We start from the raw sequence: 23,151 nt of genomic DNA, 5'->3' as shown, positions 1-23,151 counted from the left end.
ATTGTTTCCAAACAAAGTGCTTACACAGTTGGGTTTTAGTTGTTGTGGGGTAGCCACCAGGAAAGACCACTGGGACATGGGGTTAATGCAATAAAAAGTTTCCATTAGCCGCTTGGCTACTACATTGAGTGTTCAGACCCTAGGACATGAATCCACGAGCCTTTTCTAGGAGGAGCTTTTAAGTACAAAAGCATGTTCTGAGTTGACATACTTGAGTTATCAAGATCTTTTAGCCAAGCACAACTATAGAATTCAAAAAGCAAAATTAGTTGGTTTATTTAGAGCCCGTCTAGAACTTAAGGACTGTGAGGACTTAGGTCATTGTTCTCATTTCAATAGGTGGTAATATCTACTTGCTGGGTTTACAGCCTGACTGGTGCTTCCATCCTTGAGTCAGCTGTGCTAAGATCTGGAAGTTGTTTTATTCTCCACTGCACTTAGTGAATCAAGGGGCTCAAGTTTGAGGATCACTGTGTCTTGAAGAGCTGCAGTTGGCCCTAAGCCCCACTAACTGTGCTAAACTGTGGCATAATTTGCCATATGGATTAGGATGCGAGCCCCCATATTAATCCAATCAAGTGAGAATTAGAGGCCCAGTGGGCCCCAATCTCAGAGCAGTCAAGGGACCAAGAGAATAGAGACTGCTATCAATCATCTGATTAATGTCTTTTTCTTGTTTTCTTTTTAAAGTATTTTTTTTTCAGCCATGGCAAAGTGTTTTCTCATTATTCATGATGGATTAGCATAGAAACCACAGTTGTCTCCCAAAGAGGCTCATAGACTCTCGTCTTATGGGCAATAAGTCTAATTTCTCCAATTTCTGCAGAACCAGTTCAGCAAGGGAATCTACTGCTGTTTTAATTTAGAACCAGAGACTTCTAATACCTCTCAATCCTGATCAACCTGTCTACTGAGTTTGGAAAGCATCAGAAGAGGCACGCTGAGTCAAACCTTGTACCTGCCCACCAAGTGGTCTCAGAGGCCTGGGAATATCGCTATTGTTTAGATGAGTTAATGCACCAAGCAGATTCACAGATTAGCTGCTAATCAAGAAAGTGGCTAGATTAAGGGTGTTGGATATTAGACAATTTTCAGCCCCTTGAAGCTCTCTAATATTAGCTTGAACTTTCCTCAGTCACCACAAGGTCTGTCAATCGATGAAGTGACAGTCTGGTATTTCTCATCCCTATGGAGTATGGGAGCCTGTGAGTCTCAGCATGACCAGCCATCCTGGCCAGTGGTTTCTTGAGAGTGTTAGATGCTTCAGAATTTGCTGAAATGCTACTGTATCTTCAGAAATCTTTCTTCTTAATGTTTACCAAGATATAGAATAGTTGAGTCGTTGAAGAGGTATGGAGAGAGTGGACAGCCTTGTCGTGTTCCTGATTTTAGTAGGATGGCTTTGAGTTTTTCTCCATTTAATTTAATGTTAGCTGACGGCTTGCTGTAAATAGCTTTTATTATATTTAGGTATGACCCTTGTATCCCTAATCTCTCCAAGACTTTTATCATAAAGGGGTGTTGAATTTTGTCAAATGCTTTTTCAGCATCTAATGAAATGATCATATGGTTTTTTTCTTTCAGTTTATGTATATGGTGGATTACATTGATAGATTTGCGTATGTTGAACCAGCCCTGCATCCCTGGGATGAAGCCTACTTGATCATAATGAATAATTTTTCTAATGTGTTCTTGGATTCGGTTTGCCAGTATTTTATTGAGAATTTTTGTGTCGATATTCATGAGTGAGATAGGCCTGTAATTTTCTTTCTTGGTTGGGTCTTTGTGTGGTTTTGGTATCAGGGTAACTGTAGCTTCATAAAAGGAATTTGGCAATGACTCTTCTGTTTCTATATTGTGAAATACATTAAGGAGTATAGGTATTAGCTCTTCTTGGAAGTTCTGGTAGAATTCTGCATTGAAACCATCTGGTCCTGGGCTTTTTTTGGAAGGTAGATTTTTGATAACGGTTTCTAGTTCTTCGCGACTAACAGGTCTATTTAGATCGTTCACCTGGTTTTGGTTTAGCTTTGGTATGTGGCACTTATCTAAAAAAATGTCCATTTCTTTTGAATTTTCTAGTTTTGTGGCATACAGGCTTTTGTAGTAAGATCTAATGAGTCTCTGAATTTCCTCTGTGTCTGTGGTTATGTCCCCCTTTTCATTTCTGATCTTATTTATTTGCGTATTCTCTCTCTGTCGTTTAATTAGTTTGGATAGGGGTTTGTCGATCTTGTTGATTTTCTCCAAGAACCAACTTTTTGTTTCATTGATTCTTTGGACTGTTTTCTGCGTTTCTATTTTGTTGATTTCCGCCCTCAGTTTGATTATTTCCAGTCTTCTACTCCTTTTGGGCGTGTCTGCTTCTTTTTTTTCTAAAGCTTTCAGGTGTGCTGTTAAGTCTCCGATGTATGCTTTCTCTGTTTTCTTTAGGTGGGCACTTAGTGCTGTGAACTTTCCTCTTAGCACAGCTTTCATAGTGTCCCATAGGTTTGAGTATGTTGTCCCTTTATTTTCATTAAATTCAAGGACGACTTTAATTTCTTTCTTGATTTCTTCCTTGACCCAGGTGTGGTTCAGTAGTTGACTGTTCAGTTTCCATGAGTTTGTCGGCTTTCTGGAGGTAGGATTGTTGTTGAATTCTAACTTTAATCCGTGGTGATCTGATAAGACACAGGTGGACACTGATATTTTCTTGTATCTGTGGAGGTTTCCTTTGTTTCCTAGTATGTGGTCAATTTTCGAGAAGGTTCCATGAGCTTCAGAGAAGAAGGTATATTCTTTCCTGTTTGGATGGAATGTTCTGTAGATGTCTGTTAAGTCCAATGGGGATGTTCTACTGGGAACTCACCGAGACCAGCTGGCCTGGGTCTGGAAAGGCTGGGATAAAACCGGACTCTCTGAACATAGCGGACAATGAGGACTACTGAGAACTCAAGAACAATGGCAATGGATTTCTGATCCTACTGCACGCACTGGCTTTGTGGGAGCCTAGGCAGTTTGGATGCTCAACTTATTAGACCTGGATGGAGGTGGGGGTTCCTTGGACTTCCCACAGGGCAGGGAAGCCTGATTGCTTTTTGGGCTGGGGGGGGGGACTTAATTGGGGGATGGGGAGGGAAATGGGAGGCAGTGGCGGGGAAGAGACAGAAATTTTTAATAAATAAATAAATAAATTTAAAAAAAAAGAAGAGTTGAGTCATTTTTTCAATGAGTCACTCTGTTGGACCCTAGAGTCCAGTTATTGAGGAGGTATTGCCCCAAAAGACCATCTCTCACACCACAGCTGATGTAAAAGCATGAGGATTTTATTAATTCTCTCCTGTCAGGGTATTTTGGCAATAGAGGCCAGAAAGATGTCCCAAATATCTGGTACAGGCTATTTTGAAAGGAAAAAAAAACCACAGAAGCAAGGGGTGTCTGGGGGTAGTTCTTTGACTATTATGATTGGCTTATTCAAAATGACTGCTACCAATAATTGGCTGGAGAGTAGTTGCCAGATCAGGTGAGGTAAGGGGAAACATCTGAGGGTCACTTTGCCCCTTTCCCAGGGCCTGAGTCAAAACAGCAGTAGCTAAGTCAACACCTAAGGGTTATCTTGCCCTATTCAGGGTGATAGAAAGTTCCCAACATCTCAGTACATGCATGTGTAGCTGTTAGGTCCTTGGTTGTCAAGGGGGAGGGGAGCACTACTGCTGAGACTGAGAGGGCTCAGAATTGTCCTTAGAATTGTCTTAAAGTTTTACAACTCCAAAGGGAATACTGAAAAAAAATTAAGCTAAACAAGTTAGGGCTGGCAATGTCAATGTCAGAATTCAAAGCCAAATCAAAACATAGGTCAAAAGAAACAGACATTTGAACCTTAGTGCAAAGCACACTTTAGAATAATTGAATCTTGGGTGGTGGAGGTACACACCTTTAATCCCAACACTAGAGAGGCAGAGGCAGGCAGATCTCTGTGAGTTCAAAGCCAGCCTGGTCTACAAGAGCTAGTTGTTCCAGGACAGGCTCCAAAGCCACAGAGAAACCCTGTCTTGAAAAACAAAAAAAAAAAAAAAAGAAAAAAGAATGCAATCTTAGCTGAGCGTGGGAGCACGCACCTTTAATCTTTAATTAAAGCACTCCAGAGGCAGAGGCTCAGTGAGGTCTTGGCCAACCTGCTTTACAAGAAAATTCCAGCACAAAGAAACCCTGTTTTGAATAAGTCAAAAACGAAAAAGAACAAAGAAAAATTTGAATTTTGTTGAAACTTAATGACTTGGGAGGAGGAGGCTGGAGCATGAGGAGTTCAAGGTCCGTCTATCCTCTGAATGTGTTCCAGGTCCCCTCTGACACACAAGAAATGGTTAGTCATTTAACTCGAGGAACCTGGTGAATTAATACTAAAGTAAAATTAGGGAAACAAAACACAGAGGAGTAAAATGAAACAATCCAAGCAGAAGCTTAGTAGGGTCCAGCATAGAGAAGAATCCCCTTTGTTAGGAAGATGATAGGAACAAGTCAGAGTTAGGGCAAGACGGCCTTAAATCAATGTCTGGTAAGTTACAATATATCTTATGAACTACCAGTCATTTTCCAGAAGTAATTTTCCAAAACTGACCCAACAGAGAAACCAAGTGACCTACCATATAGGATTCCTTTTCCTTTTTTTTTTTCTTTAATTGGTTCTTCTTTGGTTTTTTGAGACAGGGGATTTCTGTGTAACAGCCCCGGGTGGCCTTGAATTCACACAGCTCCTCCTGACTTAATCTCTGCCTCCAAGTGTGGGGATTAAAGGTGTGTGACAAAAGCCCTGATTGCTTTACCATTCTTAATGTTACTTTTCAGCTTTTTTCATTGTGGTCAAAACTGTGCTAAATATTGATCTTCTGACATTTAAAATTTTTGTGCCTCGGCATTGATCAAAATTTGGGAATATATTTTACATATGAAAATACTTTTTTCTGTTCTTTTTTAGGACAAGGTTTATCTGTGTAACTAAGAATGTCCTGGAACATATCTTGTAACCAGGCTGGGCTTGGTGTCAGAGATCTACCCATTTTTGCCTCCCAAGTGCTGGGATTAAAGGCATGAGCCACACCACCTGAAAAAAAAGTCATTTTAATTATTCATTTTGTGATCCTTTCAGTTTAAAGAATTATCATTGTATGGTTATTCACTCTTTGGGGGCATTGCACAGTTTCTTGTCTGTTTCCTGTTCTGGGGTAATAGTGTAACAAAAAAGAAGCATTGTCCAGGAAGACCACTGATCTTGGTGTGACTCTGATCCTGAACTCATAATGGAGTCATAGCTAAGTGGAGGCCTTCTAATTTGGTGCCAAAGCCTAGGCTGTTGCCTGCGCCCCACCCTCTGTTACAGGCACACTGCCCGGAATACTGTCTTCTGTACATATAGTCGGACTGTGTGTCATTCAGGCTGATGGGACCACAACCTGCTAAGACCTTTGCTTAATGCATGCATGTAAACTACTGAAGATACACAATACATCAACTCTGCACCCCTAAACTAGTCTCTGGGCTCTGTTCACGGGGAAACTCATCTGACTCTGTCTCCCTCACCCCTCTCCAACTGAGCCAACAGGGAGAAGGAACAAAACCCCCACCCAGGTGGTACTGGGAATGAGTCTCAGAGTCTCAGCTCCACCCAGTGCTGGGCCAAGTGAAGTTCACAGCACCCCGGAGCTGGAGGGGGCAGGGAAGAAGAAATCCTGCCCTGGGGAGACATAACCTCCACCCTCCATTATAGCATCCCAAACACAAACCAAAGGATCCAGCACACTTCTGTCGGGACAACTAATATCTTTATTGGGTCTGCTTACAGGGAGTGATAAACAAGAAGGAGCCATGTCTACCTGGTCTGGACAACACATCACTTAAAACCCCCAGGTATAGAGCCCCTCCCCTTGTGCTAACCTCCCACACTGCAGTCCCTCAGCAGCCCCTGAGACCATGAGACAATTAGCCCAGAACAGCAGAATTACAAGTAAATGCCTGGAAAATACAGGAGGGAGCAGCCTCCATCTGTCTCTCCTCCCGCCCGCCCTGCTCCTGGCCAGAATCTAGTCGACAGTCAGCGCGCTCATCTGGGGGTCACTTGCAGGTCCTTCCAGATGTTCTGATGCAGATATGACCACAGTGCTCTGAAGATAGTGTCATATGAGCCCGCCACAGGCACAGGCACACATGTTCGGAACCACACAGGCACACATGTTCGGAACCACAGGAACACAGGTTCGTTGACCGTCTGGTCAGTTCTCATCCCTATGGATATGGGAACCGGTGAGTCTCAGCATGTCCAGGCCATTGGTTTCTTGAGAGCCTGAGATGCTTCAGAATTTGCTGAAATGCTACTGTATCTTCAGAAATGTTTTTGCTTAAAGCCTTCAAAGGTATAGAATATTTGATTCATTTATTCAATGAGTCACTCCAAAGGGAATACTGAAATAAAATTAAGCTAAACAACTTTTGCTGGGAAGGTCAATGTCAGAATTTAAAGCCAAATCAAAACATTGGTCAAAAGAAGCAGACATTGGATCCCTACATGGGTAAAGCACACCTTAGAATAATGGAATCTGAGCTGGGCGTGGTATCCGGCGCCTTTAATCCCAGCACTCCAGAGGAGAGGCTGGCGGAGCTCTGTGAGCTCTAGGCCCAATGACTTTTTCCCTGTTGGTTGTTACTCACGCCTTTAATCCCAGCATTTGGGAGGCAGAAGTGAGCAGATCTCTGGGATCAAAGCTAGCCTTGTCTGTAGGGTGAGATCCAGGACAGCCATAGTTACACATAGTGACACAGGCTAAAATTATTGAACGATGGACTAAAGCTAGAGATAGGGAAATATCCCAACATTTAATTATTGGAGAAGAAGACTAAGATACTACAGAAAGGCAAGCTCAATACTGTGCTCAATACTGATCCTCTGACCTTTAAAATTTTTGTACTTCAATTTTAATAAAAGTTTGATAACTTTTTATGCATATAAAAGGACATTTTTTTCCTGATTTTTAGAAACAAGGTTTATCTGTGTAACTACGACTGTCCCAGATCTCACCCTGCAGACCAGGCTGGCCTTGATCTCAGAGATCTGCTCACTTCCCCCTCCCAAATCCTGGGATTAAAGGCTTGAGCCACAACCACCTGGCAAAAAGACATTTTAATTATTTGTTTTGTGGTGGTTTCAGGTTAACGACTTATCATTGTGTGGTTTGTCACTCTTTGGGGGCATTGCTCAGTTTCTTGTCTGGATCCATTTCTAGATTTGCAGTTTAACCACAAAACAAAGCATTGTTCAGCAAGACCACAGACCTGTGTGCTTCTCTCTGTGTCTCACTCTTGCGAAGCTCTGCCATGTGTTCTTACTTAGCTTTGAGAAATTTGAAATATTCTTAGTGATTCTGAGAAGAGTTGCCTTAGCACGTTGCAGTTATTGCTTTCTGTCTTTAGCATATTCTAGTTTGCCATGTCTCACCTTGGCAGGCTCTACCTTAAAACGAAGTCGGGCGGGGCTAAAGGAGGGGTGTGGCCAGCAATAGGCGGGACCCTTAGTGGGTGGGCAAGCACTGAGTACCTCCCATCTTCCTAGGTATAAAAGAAAAACGCTCAGGTGCCAACTTCAAAGCCAGTGGAGTCTCACAGGAGGAAGCTACAATCTGGTCAGCTCTGTGTTCAGCCAAGCCTCCATTCGCTGCCGTGGGGTAAGTAGTCTGTCTCTGTTCAACAACTTTCGGCTGTTCGTCCTGTGAAAATGACGAATACCAAAGTTTCATATGATAGCTTGTTAGCTTTATGTGTGATTCATTGGTTTACCTGCCTCATGTCGATGGCATTTAGGTCTCATTATTGTGGGGCAACATTAATCTGGGCTGTCCCTAGTCACAATGAGTTTTGTCAGTCAAGGGTTTGACTTGACAGCCCAGTTAGATTTTGGGGGGGGGGGGTTACAGATTTCGAGACACGGTTTCTCTGTAGCTTTTGTGCCAGTCCCGGCAGGCTGGCCTCGAACTCCCAGAGATCTGCCTGCCTCTGCCCCCCGAATGCTGGGATTAAAGGTGTGTACCACCACTGCCTGGCTCCAGGTCAGTTCATATTACACATATAATGCCAACGGAAGGAAGGTGGCGGGTCTGAGCTTAACTAGCCATCCTGGCTCACTTTTCTCTGGGATTGTTAAAGGCCACAATCTGTCTAATGAAATTTTCAGATTTTTAATTTTTAAACTTTATGGCCATTGGGATTACATTTTCCTATTGCGTATCTTTTGGGGAGGAGGCCAATGTGTTTTTTTTGGGGAGTGGCGGTGTCACAGTCCTCCAAAGTGTTAGGCCGTGATTGGTCAGAGGGAACCCTGAGGTCTGGAACCTCTCAAGCTACACATCCAGGATCTTTTTGACCACCACATTCTTCCCTACTCTAAAGGGATCTGAGACCCCTGGTGCCTCGATGTCTGGTCTATGAGGTTCTTTCTCAGGCCTCCAGAGATATTTGGCAGTAACCAGCTGAGAAGACTGCTGGGACATGTGTTTACGCGAACGGAAGGAAGTCTTTATTAGATTCCACTGGCTACACTGGTGTCGGATATACAAATGTAGATAGATGCGAGCCTCCCTTAGGGGGAATTTGGAGACACAAAAACCATGTTCTGGGTTGACATACCACAGTTAGGAAGAACAGTTAGCCAGAAGTAGAACTCCAGAACTTAAAAAAAAAAAAAGAAAAAGAAAAACTGCAAGTTTAGTACATTCAAAGACGTTCCCAAAATGATGGCCACTATTGTGGTTTGGGTAGGAGGTGCCGTGTGGGTGCTGAATTCTCACAGCCTGAGTGGTACTTCCAGCATGGAGTCAGTCATGCTAAGGTCTGAGGCCTGTGTCCTCCTCATCTTTTAAGAGAAGTCAGGTTTACTCCCTACTCACCACTAGTGAAGTTAGGATTTTCTGTTCTGAAGGTTGATTTGAAATTATAGTTTGTCATTTGAATTGTTTTTCTTAGATTTTTAATTCATAAAGTTCCTTGAATTAATGAGTAAACAACCTATTACCCCTGTACTCAGGATGACTTTGAGTTCAGTTTGGATCTAAGAACAACCTCAAACTCCAGAGTTTCTTGTCTCTATCCTGCAAGTGCCATGGTAAAGGTGAATGTCACCATGGCACGCTTACTGTAAAACCTGTTTTTTCCAAGTGAGTTCAAATAGTGTGTCTCTTTACCAGTATTTTTATTTGAACTTGAATTGTCTTAAGCTTGGTATTTTTTTCTTTTAATTTTTTTGATTTTATTGACCTCTACATTTTTCTCTGCTCTTCTTCTTTTCTCTCCACTCCCCTTCAAGCCTCTCCCAAGGTCCCCATGCTCCCAATTTACTTACAAGGTTTTGACTTTTTCTACTACCCATGTAGATTAGATTCATTTATTTCTCTTTTAGGGTCCTCATTGTTGTCTAGCTTCTCTGGGACTGTAATTTTTTGGTTGGTTTCCTTTGATTTATTTTTTAAAAACCATAAGTGGTTTTTAAACATGAATGAGTACATGTGATAATTGTCTTTCTGGGTTTAAGTGAGGTCTGGGTTACCTCACTCAATATAATATTTTCTAGCTCCATCCATTTGTCTGCAAATTTCAAGCCATCATTATTTTTTTTCTGCTGAGTGATAGTCCATAGTGTAAATGAATCGTATTTTCCTTCTCCAGGTATGAAAGCACTATTTGTTAAATATGCTTTTTTTTCTATTTGATTTTTTTTTTTTTTTACCAAAGGACAGACGTGAGAGTGGAGAAAACGCTCAAGGAAGACAGGGAGACAAGAGAAGACAGACAGACAGACAGTCTGACTGATCCTTCGGGAAAAGCCCAAGATCTTGGCTAGAGTAGCCATGTCTACTGAGCACCGAGGCCCCCAGAGCACAGGCAGCACCATCATGACGTTCTGCCCAACCATGAGCGAATTTTCAGATTTCCGCAAGTATATAGCCTACATGGAATCCCAGGGGGCACACCGAGCTGGACTGGCCAAGGTCATCCCACCCAAGGAGTGGAGAGCCCGGCAGTCCTACGAGGACATCAGTGACATGGTAATAGGCACTCCCCTGCAGCAAGTGGTGTCTGGCCAGGCAGGTGTGTTCACTCAATTCCATAAGAAGAGGAAAGCCATGACAGTGGGGCAGTACCGTGACCTGGCCAACAGCAAAAAATACCGGACCCCGCCACATGTGAATTTTGAAGATCTGGAGAGAAAATACTGGAAGAATCGGTACTTTGGGTCGCCAATTTACGGTGCAGATGTCAGCGGCTCCCTGTTTGACGAGAACACTCAACATTGGAACGTGGGACACCTGGGAAGCCTTTTGGACCTCTTGAAGCAGGAATGCGGCATTGTGATTGAGGGCGTCAACACGCCCTACCTGTACTTTGGCATGTGGAAGACCACCTTCGCGTGGCATACGGAGGACATGGACCTGTACAGCATCAACTACCTGCACTTTGGGCAGCCCAAGACGTGGTACGCGGTGCCCCCCGAGCATGGCCGGCGCCTGGAGCGCCTGGCCAGACAGCTGTTCCCGGGCAGCTCCCAGGGCTGCCAGGCCTTCATGAGGCACAAGGTGGCACTCATCTCCCCCACTGTGCTAAAGGAGAATGGCATCCCGTTTGGACGCATGACCCAGGAGGCTGGGGAGTTCATGGTCACCTTTCCCTATGGATATCACGCTGGTTTCAATCATGGCTTCAACTGCGCAGAGGCCATCAATTTTGCCACCCCGAGGTGGATCGACTATGGGAAGGTGGCAACTCAGTGCAGCTGTGGGGGGGCCAGGGTGAGCTTCCCAATGGATGTCTTTGTGTGCACCTTGCAGCCTGTGAGTTCTGAGCTGATGAGGTCTGAGCATCAGGAAGCTGTGGACTCCCTGGAGGTCACCTCACGCTCCGGGCAGGAACTGACCCTTGGGACCTACGCACAGGTTCAGGGGACATCTACTTTGATATGTAGGCGTTCCCATCTGGGACCGCTCAAGAGGCTGGTAGGCAGAGACCGCAACCGCTGTCCTTACACTAAGGTGGTCTCTGGGTACCCATGCCTTTCAGTGCCTCAAATCCACTGTGATGGTGAGAAGATGGGACAAGCCCCTACTGCGGCCTCTGTGATCCCTGTGGATGCTGCTGATGCGAAAGCCGTGGACCATTCCCAACATTCAGAGGCCTGTGGGATCTGGGCTAAGAGATCCAAATGTCCCTGCCACTCACGAAGATGGATTTGAAATAAGCAGACACAGGGTCACAGGTCTCCTGAGGCAAAGAAGAAATTTTTAGTTATTTGGCAATTGAGCCTTCATGTGACCATTGATTTGAACCTCCCACAAGCTGGATTCCACAGGAAGAGAAAACAGTTTCAGGGGCACCCAACATGGTTCCGAACTACAAAAGTTCTAGTTAGTAAATGTTCTTAAATATTGGGCAGTTATCCAGCCCCAAACTTCAAATTTCAAAACCTGATCCAATCTTTCAGTCCATGGATGGAGCTAGAAACATCATTTTGAGTTAGTTAACCAAGACCCAGAAGACAATTATCACATTTACTCGTTCATAAGTGGTTTTTAAACATGAAATAAAGAAAACCAGCCAAAAACAATTACAGTCCCAGACAACCTAGACAACAATGAGAACCCTAAAAGAGAAATAAATGAATCTAATCTACATGGGTAGTAGAAGAAGACAAAATCTCCTAAGTTAATTGGGAGCATGGGGACCTTGGGAGAGGCTTGAAGGGGAGGGGAGATGAAGGGAGAAGAGCAGAGAAAAATGTAGAGGTCAATAAAATCAAAAAAACTAAAAGAAAAATTACTGAGCTAAAAAAGACAATTCAAGTTCAAATCAAAAGACTGGTAAAGAGACACATTATTTGAACTCAGGTGGGAAAACCAGGTTTTACAGTAAGCGTGCCATGGTGACATTCACCTTAACCATGGCACTTGCAGGATGGAGACAAGAAACTCTGGAGTTTGAGGTTGTTCTTAGATCCAAACTGAACTCAAAGTCATCCTGAGTACAGGGTAATAGGTTGTTTACTCATTGGCTCAAGGAACTTTTTTTTTCAAGAGAATTAAATTCGTTTATTGATTACACACGATAACGGATGATATACAAGCTTCACTCGCATCTGTTATTTCATCAGATACCATTATTTAATTATGATATTGCATAGGGTGTGCCAATAACCATTTTATAACCAAATTGTAATGTTGCTTGGATGATGATCCTTTCAATGGTGAAACTCAGAGTCACAATAGCTGGCAGTTTAACCACACCAAGGTTTCTGAAGACAATGGCTTCCACACCCAAGCAATCATAAATAAATTCCAAATGGGACCTGGCACCACCCAGAAAGGAATTCTAACTTCATACTGTTGGGGAAGTTTACCAAGATGGCTTCAGAGTAGACTAACTTTATACAGCACATTTAAAAAAGAAAAATAAAAGAAAAAAAAGACATTTATTCAGTGTCATGATCAGACTATTACATTTAGCAATCACAGTATGGGTGAGAAAAGATCTAGAGTCAAATCCTTTGTTGGAATGCTGTACACTTTCCACAGAACAGAAACTAAAATGACCTGTTATACAATTAGTCACAAATACAGTCCTCGAGTTTTTTTGCCCATACACATGAGTATTGTCCAAAACATTTCTTCTTTGTAGCAGCCAGGCCCCGCCACCACTGTGCTTGGCTGAGTTCACAAATCTGTTGTAACCTGTAGCTTCCCTGACACTTCTCTGGCTCTGTTCTCCTGCTAAGCTTTGTTTCCTGGCTGTAATTAGAACCCCCTGCCACTGCCATAGCTGCTGCTGCTGCTGGAACCACCATAGCCACCTTGATTTCGTGGTTTAGCGAAGTACTGGCCTCCACCACCATAAGGGCCACAGCTTCTGCCTCCAAAGTTTCCTCCTTTCATTGATCCAAAATTTGAAGACTGATTGTTGTAATTGCCAAAATCATTGTAGCTTCCACCACCTCCGAAATTGCTTCCATCATTACCAAATCCATTATAGCCATCCCCACTGCCACCATATCCACCACCACCCTGGCTGCCACCGAAGCCACCACGACCACTGAAGTCTCCCCCTCGACCAAAATGGTCATTGCCGCCAAAACCGCCTCCACGACCACCACCAAAGTTTCCAGAACCACTTCGACCTCTTTGGCTGGACGAAGCACTAGCCATCTCCTGCCTGGACAGGGCTTTTCTTACTTCACAGTTGTGCCCGTTCACGGTATGATATTTCTGAATAACAATCTTGTCCACAGAGTCATGGTCATCAAAGGTGATAAAAGCAAATCCTCTCTTTTTTCCACTGCCTCTGTCAGTGATGATATCAATCACTTCAATTTCCCCATACTGCTTGAAATAATCTCTCAGGTGATGCTCTTCCGTGTCTTCTTTAATTCCACCAACAAAGATCTTTTTCATGGTTAAGTGGGCACCTGGTCTCTGATAATCCTCTCTTGACACTGCTCTCTTCCACAACTCTTCCATCCACCTTATGGGGCCTTGCATTCATAGCGGCATCCACTTCCTCCACAGTGGTGTACGTAACAAAACCAAAGCCCCTGGGTCGCTTGGTGTTTGGATCTCTCATGACCACGCAGTCTGTGAGTGTTCCCCATTGCTCAAAATGGCTCCTCAGACTCTCGTTGGTTGTTTCGAAGCTCAGCCCTCCAATGAACAGCTTCCGCAGCTGGTCCGGCTCCTTGGGAGACTCTGATTTAGACATGACAGCAGGGAAATGGGAACCCTCAGCAGTGCTTCCTCGGCCGCGTCAATAGGCAGAAAGGAGTAAGCCAACGCACGTATCTGTTCAAGGAACTTTATGAATTGAAAATCTAAGAAAAACAATGCAAATAATAACCTAAGATTTCAAATCAACCGTCAGAACAGAAAATCCTAACCTCACTACTGGTAAGCAGAGAGGAAACCTGACTTCTCTGAAAAGATGAGCAGGACACAGGCCTTTGACCTTAGCAAGACTGACTCCATGCTGGAAGTACCACTCAGACTGTGAGAATTCAGCACCCACACAGCACCACCTACCTAAACCACAACAATGGCCATCATATTCAGAACGTCTTTGAATGTATTAACCTTGTATTTTTTTTTTAAGTTCTGGAGTTCTACTTCGGGCTAACTGTTCTTCCTAACTGTGGTATGTCAGCCCAGAACATGGTTTTTGTGTCTCCAAATTCACCCTAAGGGAGGCTCGCATCTATCTACATTTGTATATCCGACACCAGTGTAGCCACTGGAATCTAATAAAGACTTCCTTCCGTTCGCGTAAACCCATGTCCCAGCAGTCTTCTCAGCTGGTTACTTCCAAATATCTCTGGAGGCCTCAGAAAGATCCTCAGAGACCAGACCTCGAGGCACCAGGGGTCTCAGATCCGTTTAGAGTAGGGAAGAATATGGCGGTCAAAGGACCCTGGGATGTGTAGCTTGAGAGGTTCCAGACCCCAGGGTTCCCTCTGACCAATCACTGCCTAACACTTTGGAGGACTGTGACACCACCACCCCCAAAGGAAACACATTGGCCTCCTCCCCAAAAGATACGCAATAGGAAAATGTAATCCCAATGGCCATAAGGTTTAAAAATTAAAAATCTGAAAATTTCATTAGACAGATTGTGGCCTTTAACAATCCCAGAGAGAAGTGAGCCAGGATGGCTAGTTAAGCTTAGACCACCCCTTCCTTGCGTTGGCATTATATGTGGGATAAGAACTAACTGGGCTGTCAAGTCAACCTCTTGACTGACAAAACTCATTGTGACTAGGGACAGCCCAGATTAATGTCGCCCCACAATAATGAAACCTAAATGCCATCGACAAGAGGAGGGGACACCAATGAATCACAGATAGAGCTGAAACGCTACCATATGAACCTTTGGTACTCGTCAATTTCACAGGATGAACAGCCGAAAGTTGTTGAACAGAGACAGACGACTTACCCCACGGCAGCGAATGGAGGCTTGGCTGAACACAGAGCTGACCAGATAGTAGCTTCCTCCTGTGAGACTCCACTGGCTTTGAAGTTGGCGCCTGAGCTTTTTTTCTTTTATAACTAGGAAGATGGGAGGTACTCAGTGCTTGCCCACCCACTAAGGGTCCCGCCTATTGCTGGCCACACCCCTCCTTTAGCCCTGCCCAACTTCGTTTGAAGGTACAGCATGCCAAGGTGAGACATGGCAAACTAGAATATGCTAAAGACAGAAAGCAATAACTGCAACGTGATAATGGCAACTCTTCTCAGAATCTCTAAGAATATTTTAAATTTCTCAAAGCTAAGTAAGAATATATGTCAGAGCTTCGCAAGAGTGAGACACAGAGAGAAGCACACAGGTCTGTGGTCTTGCTGGACAATGCTTTGTTTTGTGGTTAAACTGCAACCATAGTACTGGATCCAGACAAGAAACTGAGCAATGCCCCCAAAGAGTGACTAACCCGACAGTGATAAGTCGTTAACCTGTAACCACCACAAAACAAATAATTAAAATGTCTTTTTGCCAGGTGGTTGTGGCTCAAGCCTTTAATCCCAGGATTTGGGAGGTGGAAGTGAGCAGATCTCTGAGATCAAGGCCAGCCTGGTCTGCAGGGTGAGATCTGGGACAGCCGTAGTTACACAGATAAACCTTGTCTCTAAAAATCAGGAAAAAATGTCCTTTTGTATGCATAAAAAGTTATCAAACTTTTATTAAAATTGAAGTACAAAAATTTTAAAGGTCAGAGGATCAGTATTGAGCACAGTATTGAGCTTGCCTTTCTGTAGTAGCTTAGTCTTCTTCTCCAATAATTAAATGTTGGGATATTTCCCTATCTCTAGCTTTAGTCCATTGTTCAATAATTTTAGCCTGTGTCACTATGTGTAACTATGGCTGTCCTGGATCTCACCCTACAGACAAGGCTAGCTTTGATCCCAGAGATCTGCTCACTTCTGCCTCCCAAATGCTGGGATTAAAGGCGTGAGTAACAACCAACAGGGAAAAAGTCATTTGGCCTAGAGCTCACAGAGCTCCACCCGCCTCTCCTCTGGAGTGCTGGGATTAAAGGCGCCAGATACCACACCCAGCTCAGATTCCATTATTCTAAGGTGTGCTTTACACATGTGGGGATCCAATGTCTGCTTCTTTTGACCAATGTTTTTATTTGGCTTTAAATTCTAACATTGACTTTCCTAGCCAATGTTGTTTAGCTTAATTTTATTTCAGTATTCCCTTTGGAGTGACTCATTGAATAAATGAATCAAATATGCTATACCTTTGAAGGCTTTATGCAGAAACATTTCTGAAGATACAGTAGCATTTCAGCAAATTCTGAAGCATCTCGCGCTCTCAAGAAACCAATGGCCAGGATGGCTGGACATGCTGAGACTCACAGGCTCCCATACTCCATAGGGATGAGAGACAGTCACCCCATTGATTGAGAATCCTTCTACTGACTGGGGACAATCCAAGTTAATGTTAGAGAGCTTCGAGAAGCTGAAACTTGTCTAATAGCCAATACCTTTAATTTAGGCACTTCCCTGATTAGCAGGTAATCTGTAAATTTTCATGGCACATTAACGCATCTAATAGCGATATTCCTAGACCTATAAGACCACTTGGTGGGCAGGTACAAGGTTTGACTCAGCTTGCCTCTTCTGATGCTTTCCAAACTCAGTAGACAAGTTGATCAGGCTTGAGAGGTATTAGAAGTCTCTGGTTCTGAATTAAAACAGCAGTAGATTTCCTTGCTGAACTGGTCCTGCAGAATTGGAGAGTAATTAGATCTACTGTTATGAGAAAAGGGTCTATGAGTCTCTTTGGGAGACACCTGTGGTTTCTATGCTAATTTATCATGAATAATGAGAAAACACCTCGCCATGGCTGAATAAAAACTTGAAAAAGAAAACAAAACAAAGACTTAAATCAGGTGATTGATGGTGGTCTCTGTTCTCTTGGTCCCTGGACTGCTCTGCTATTGGCTCTGACTGAGCCACTAATTCTCACTTGATTGGATTAACGTTCTGGACCACATCCTAATCCATATGGCAAATTATGCCACAGTTTAGCACAGTTAGTGGGGCCTAGGGAAAACTGCAGCTCTTCCAGACACAGTGATCCTCACACTTGAGCCCCTTGATTCACTAAGTGCAGTGGAGAATTAAACAACTTCCAGATCGTAGCACAGCTGACTCAAGGATGGAAGCACCAGTCAGGCTGTAAACCCAGCGAGTAGACATTACCACCTATCTAAATGAAAACAAAGACCTAAGTCCTCACAGTCCATAAGTTCTAGACGGGCTCTAAATAAACTAACTAATCTTGCTTTTTGATTTCTGTAGATGTGCTTGGCATAAAGATCTTGTTGCCGGGCGGTGGTGGCGCACGCCTTTAATCCCCAGCACTCGGGAGGCAGAGGCAGGCGGATCTCTGTGAGTTCGAGACCAGCCTGGTCTACAAGAGCTAGTTCCAGGACAGGTTCCAAAACCACAGAGAAACCCTGTCTTGAAAAACAAACAAACAAACAAAAAAAGATCTTGTTAACTGAAGTCTGTCAACTCAGAACATGCTTTTTGTGCTTGAAACCTCACCCTAAGAAAAGGCTCGTGGCTCTCCTGGGATTCTAAATACTCAATGTAGTAGCCAAGTGGCCAATGAAAACCTTTTATTGCCTTATTCCCATTTCCCTGTGGTCTTCCCTGGTGGCTATCCCACAACAACTAAAACCCAACAGTGTAAGCACTTTGTTTGGAAACAATCAAATACAAGACTGCAGGAGGCAGAATATTGGAAATGGTTTTAATAAATTCCAATATCATGAAATTATCAGAGAGTGTAAAATAATGTGAGGTAAAGGGAAAAGACAGAAAAGAAGAGTGTCCTGTTGAACTGAATATAAAGATGCGCAGCTTTGCATAGGGAGAGGGATGGATTGGTATCACAGGGAAAAGAAGATGTTTGCAAATGCTGAGGTGAAATAAACTGCAGCGTGGTTTGAGGATGCCCATCGATTGTACAGAGCTTGGGTTTGAACCCTAGAACCATAAGCTGGGTGTGGTGTTCCCTTTCTGCCATTCAATCTCTGATGAGGTAGAAGCAGGAGTTCAAGGTTGCGCCGTGGCTCATGTAACAAATTTGAGCCGAGCTTGGGATACCTGACTGGGAAACTCTGTCAGAGTGAAAAAGAGAAGTCAACCATCAAAAGGGCTCTCTAGAATTCCAGAAGAAAGACACTGGGTGTAGAGTTGTAAAGGGGAGTTAGCAGGTCATTTTCCATGGCCAGAAGCTTGATAGTGGCCCCCAAACAATCTCCATGCAGGAGGGAAAGGGAAGATTTTAGCTTCCCAGGCCAGGGAGTGGGACCTGTGCTCCCATCTGTTCACTCTGTCCCAACAGCACAAGGAACACCAGGGTGCCGCACCTCTCCTGAGCTTGGAGACAACTTGGGCTCCATACAGGAAGGCTCAGATCTCAAAATACCTGATAATTCCTCCCACTGTGACAACTGACCTCCCTGCTGACACTGGTGCAGCCCTCTAGACCCACTGGATGTCACAGGATGTGTACTTCTTGTTCGTCTGTGACCCACAAGCAAGACTTGCTGTCATGTTGACCTCTTTTTCATATGGGTTAGGGACACCTCCCCGGAGGTATTGGTTTGTTAACAGCTTCCACTTTTACTTATAATGATATATACTTTTTCTTTTTTTTAAGTAAGTAAAAATTTTTTATTTTTTTATTATTTATTCTTATTAATTAGGTTGTTAAAAAAATACCAATCCAAGGTCCGTCTCCCTCCTCTCCTCCCATTCTTTCCAGGCTCCCTCCCACTTTACCCCTATCCAATCATCAGAGCAGGTAAAGCACATTGCTTTGTGGAAGGTCCAAGGCCCTCCCTACTATATCTAGGTTGAGCAAGGTATCCATCCAAAGAGAATAGGTTACCAAAAAGCCAGTGCATGCAATAGAGATACATTCTGGTGCCACTGTCAGTGGCCTCTCAATCTGCCCCAGCCAATGCAACTGTCAGCCACATACAGAGGGACTAGTGTGGACCTATGCTTGTTCTTTCCTTGGTCGGCTGGAGTTGGTGAGTTCCATTAGCTCAGGTACACGGTTTCAGTGGGTACAACCATCATGGTCTTGACTTCTTTGCTTATATTCTCATTCCTCCCACTCTTCAACTCGACTTTGGCAGCTCAGCCCAGTGCTCCCATGTAGATCTCTGCCTCTGTTTCCATCAGTTGCTGGATGAAGTTTCTATGGTGATATTTAAGATATTTATCAGCCTGACTACAGGGCAAGTCAAGTTCGGGCCCCCTCTTCTCTATTTCTTAGGGTCTTAGTTGGAGGTCATTCTTGGGGATTCCTGGGAATTTCTCTAGAGCCAGGTTTCTGCTAATCCTATAATGGCTCCCTCAATCAAGACAACTCTTTCCTTGCTCTGTCTTTCCTCCCTTTTGACTATCCCATTCCCTCAGGTTCTCCTCAATTCTCTTTTCTCCTCCTCTCCCCTTCCACCCTCCCTTCTCCGCTGACCACCATGCTCCCAATTTTGTCAGGCAATCTTGTTTGTGTCCGATTTCCAGGTGGATCTATATACATTTTTCTTTGGGTTCACCTAATTACTTAGCTTCTCTAGGATCATGAACTATAGGCTCAATGTCCTTTGTTTATAGCTAGTATCCACTTATGAGTGACTACATATCGTACTCGTCTTTTTGGGTCTGGATTATCTCACTCAGGATAATGTTTCAAATTCCATTCATTTGCATGCAAAATTCAAGATCTCCTTGTTTTTTACTGCTGAGTGGTACTCTAATGTGTAAATGTACCACATTTTCCTTATCCATTCTTTGGTTGAGGGGCATTTAAGCTGTTTCCAGGTTCTGGCTATTACAAATAATGCTGCTATGAACATAGTTGAACAAATAGTTTTGTAGTATGATTGAGCATTTCTTAGGTATATGCCCAACAGTAGTAATGCTGGATCCTGAGGTAGGTTGATTCCCAATTTTCTGAGAAACTACCATACTGATTTCCAGTGGTTGTTCAAAATTGGTTCATTCCCATCAGCAATGCATGAATGTTTCCCTTATTCCACATCCTCTCCAGAATAAGCTATCATTATTGATTTTTATTTTAGCCATTCCAACTGGTATAAGATGGTATCTCAGAGTTGTTTTGATTTTCATTTTCCTGATGGCTAATGATGTTGAACATTTCCTTATGTATCTTTTTACATTTGTGATTTTTCTGTTGCGACTACTCTATTTAGTTCTGTACCCCATTTTTTAATTGGTTTATTTTGAATTTTAATGTGTAATCTTGAGTTCTTTATATATTTTGGAGATTAGTCCTGTTAACCAGTTAGCTCTTTTTCCCTCCTCAGTCAAGGTGATTTCAGATTCTCCTGGTATGGTATGGGTGAAAGGGACTAAGTCCTTTTTGTTAACCCCCAACCAGGAGACACTGACACTGGTTTCACATCCCCAAGCAGCACAATAAAATACTTCAAGCCCCCCCCCCCCCGCGCGCACTGTCGAGTTTGCTTACCTCCCCACGCCCAGACAAATATACCATTCAGAATATCTGCATGCAGGATAAGTGTTTCCAGATGTTCATTCAGTATTCAGTACTCTGAAAAGAAAAAAGGATAATATAGATATGATAATATAGGTATAAATATATGAAAAGGTAGATTATTGAATCTACTTCTAAAAAGCACCTACTAGTTTTAAATGTTGGACATTGTATTGGATTTTTGTAATATTATTTACAAATTTTGTATATTGAGATTAATTTTTAAAACATACTATACACCGATTAAAACTCTCGTTCAAGGTATTGTACCTCTATAACTCATTTAATAGTGTAATGCAAATTTCTAGTCCTTGAATATTATTATTACCAACTTTTTAGAATAATAAGGAAATACAAGTTAATACTCAATAATCTAGTATAATCGAACTTGTAGTCATATTAGGTGTGTTTTCAAGGTTAAAAAAGATACATTTTAGATCAGCATGTCATCTTCAAACATTTCAGAGATCTACAGAATATGGCATTTAAGATGTTTTAATGCCCTAGGTCCTTCTATTTTTTTCAATATGAGACATGCCTACTCCTGGCAGTGCCAGTCTATTCAAGAAGATAATGGGTTTCAAAGAAACACAACATAGAGTTTATTTTTGTTTTTTTGTAGCAAAAGCAAGCCACTGCACAAGAAAATGTCCTTGTCTTGGCTTTTGATAGTGTGCTATCCTAATTGAACAAAGAGGATACAAAAGAAAGTGACTGCCAATCATTTCCAAGACAAAGAGGGAGAGTGTTTCAGAATGTCCTGCTCCACAGAAAGGTCTATTGGATATGTTGGGCCTGTAGACTGAAGATGGAGTTGCCCCAATGTTGCGGAGGAACTTTGGGTGACTGTCCAGCCAGCCAGCTGTTTCTGTCATTCCTCACATTTTATGGAAGTCGCTTGCACTTCCTGCTTACTGTTACTTCCTTTTTGGTTGTCTGAGGGAGTTGAAAACTGGAGTTGATATTTATAGTTTCCCTTATTTAACAGATGCAGAAAGAGAGTTATGGTAGAAAGTAAATTAACTACAAGAACTACTACCACCAAGATAGTCTAGATATGGAGTAATTTCTTTGAATTTGTTAAATGCAAATGGGCTAGACATTGTTGATATACTCATTGCCTGTATATATTGTAAATAGTTATTGCACTTACTGTACATAGTTTTTCATATATTAGTTATAGCCTTCTTTTTATTTTAGACAAAAAAAGGGAAAATGTAGTGATATTTTTATGTTTTAATGAACAAAGCTTGCTTAAAGATCAGAAAGCCAAAGCTAAACCACTAGAGGTTAGGCCTTGGTAGCACACACCTTTAATCTCTGGATTTGGGAGACAGAGACAGGTGGAGCTCTTTGAGTTCAAACCCATCCTGAGCTCCACAAGTCTATGCAGAAACAAATCCAGGTGGTGGTGCCTCACACCTTTAATCCCAGCACTAATGAGACATAAACCTTTAATCCCTACACTGGAGGAAATGTAAAATGGGAGAAGAGAGAGAGTTTTAGTCTGTTTAGTTTTCAGTCACGCAGCCTTGGTAGATGTAAGACTTCTCTAGTGGTTGGTTTCATATCGAGTTTTCGATTTCCCTCTCTGGGTTTTTATTATTATTGCTTGATGGAGGAAGGTCATTGGTTAAATAAAAAGAAACTGCTTGATCCTCATTGGTTAGAAGATAGGTGGGAGGAGTAAACAGAACAGAGCGCTGGGAGGAAGAGGAAGTGAGCTCAGACTCCACAGCTCTCCTCTCGGGAGCAGACGCCTCAGAGAGATGCTATGCTCCCCGCTCCAGGGAAGATGCATGCGATGAAGCTCCGACCCAGGATGGACTTAGGCTAGAATCTTCCCGGTAAGCGCACCTAGCTGTGCTACATAGAATATTAGAAATGAGTTAGCCTAAAAGAGGCTAGATAGAAATGGGCCAAGCAGTGATTAAATGAATACAGTTTGTGTGGAATTATTTCGGGGCATAAGCTAGCCGAGCAGGCAGCCGGGGTGCTGGGGACACAGCCCCGCCACCTTATTACTACAAATGGCGCCCGACGTGATGGACTAAACCCACTTAAAAAACCTGAGAAGGCTTAAAAATAAGGGAGAGAGAGTTTAACACAGATTTTTGCTGTTTGTTGGTGGCGTGCAGAGAGATTTCCTGATTCGGCAACAGCAGCAGAAAAAAACGCTGTGTCATTTTAAAGCACAGCTTCTTGGGGCTGTGCTGCCAGTGTGAACTCTGGCTTTAAAGCACTTCAATGGATTTTATGGGACTTTATGTTTGTGTTCCCGCTTGGGATCAGAAGGAGTGCGCTCTGAGACCGTGACGATGACTCAGAGCTCCCCACCTGCTCCTGGGCAGAAGGCAGAATCAGGCTTAGGCAGGTGGAAGAGCATGGCGGATTCCTGCTGCCATACAGAGACATATTTTCAGACTGCGCAGTGCTCTGCGTGTCAGATTTGGATGTAACTTGGATGAAAAGAATTTCTGTGCTGCACGCTCAGTCTCAGAATTAAAGTGCTGAGTGCTGCTCCTACCTGTTGGCCCCAGAGCTAGCACAAAA

General features: G+C 43.2%; 1 protein-coding gene and 1 pseudogene across 1 annotated transcript; one reads left to right on the top strand and one right to left on the bottom strand.

The window, feature by feature from the left end:
- The first annotated feature begins 9,869 nt into the window (after positions 1-9,869).
- On the top strand, positions 9,870-11,249 carry LOC142846868 (lysine-specific demethylase 4D-like). Its single transcript, XM_075967647.1, has one exon. The coding sequence runs from the start codon at positions 9,870-9,872 to the stop codon at positions 11,247-11,249; it is 1,380 nt and encodes a 459-aa protein (XP_075823762.1).
- Positions 11,250-12,456: 1,207 nt separating this feature from the next.
- Positions 12,457-13,763, bottom strand: LOC142847290 (heterogeneous nuclear ribonucleoprotein A1-like; annotated as a pseudogene).
- Between the last annotated feature and the right edge of the window lie 9,388 nt (positions 13,764-23,151).

Source organism: Microtus pennsylvanicus, chromosome 3 (assembly GCF_037038515.1).
Source record: "Microtus pennsylvanicus isolate mMicPen1 chromosome 3, mMicPen1.hap1, whole genome shotgun sequence".
NCBI lineage: Eukaryota > Metazoa > Chordata > Mammalia > Rodentia > Cricetidae > Microtus > Microtus pennsylvanicus.
Note: the sequence above shows the minus strand (reverse complement) of the source record. Positions and strands in the feature narration are given on the sequence as shown.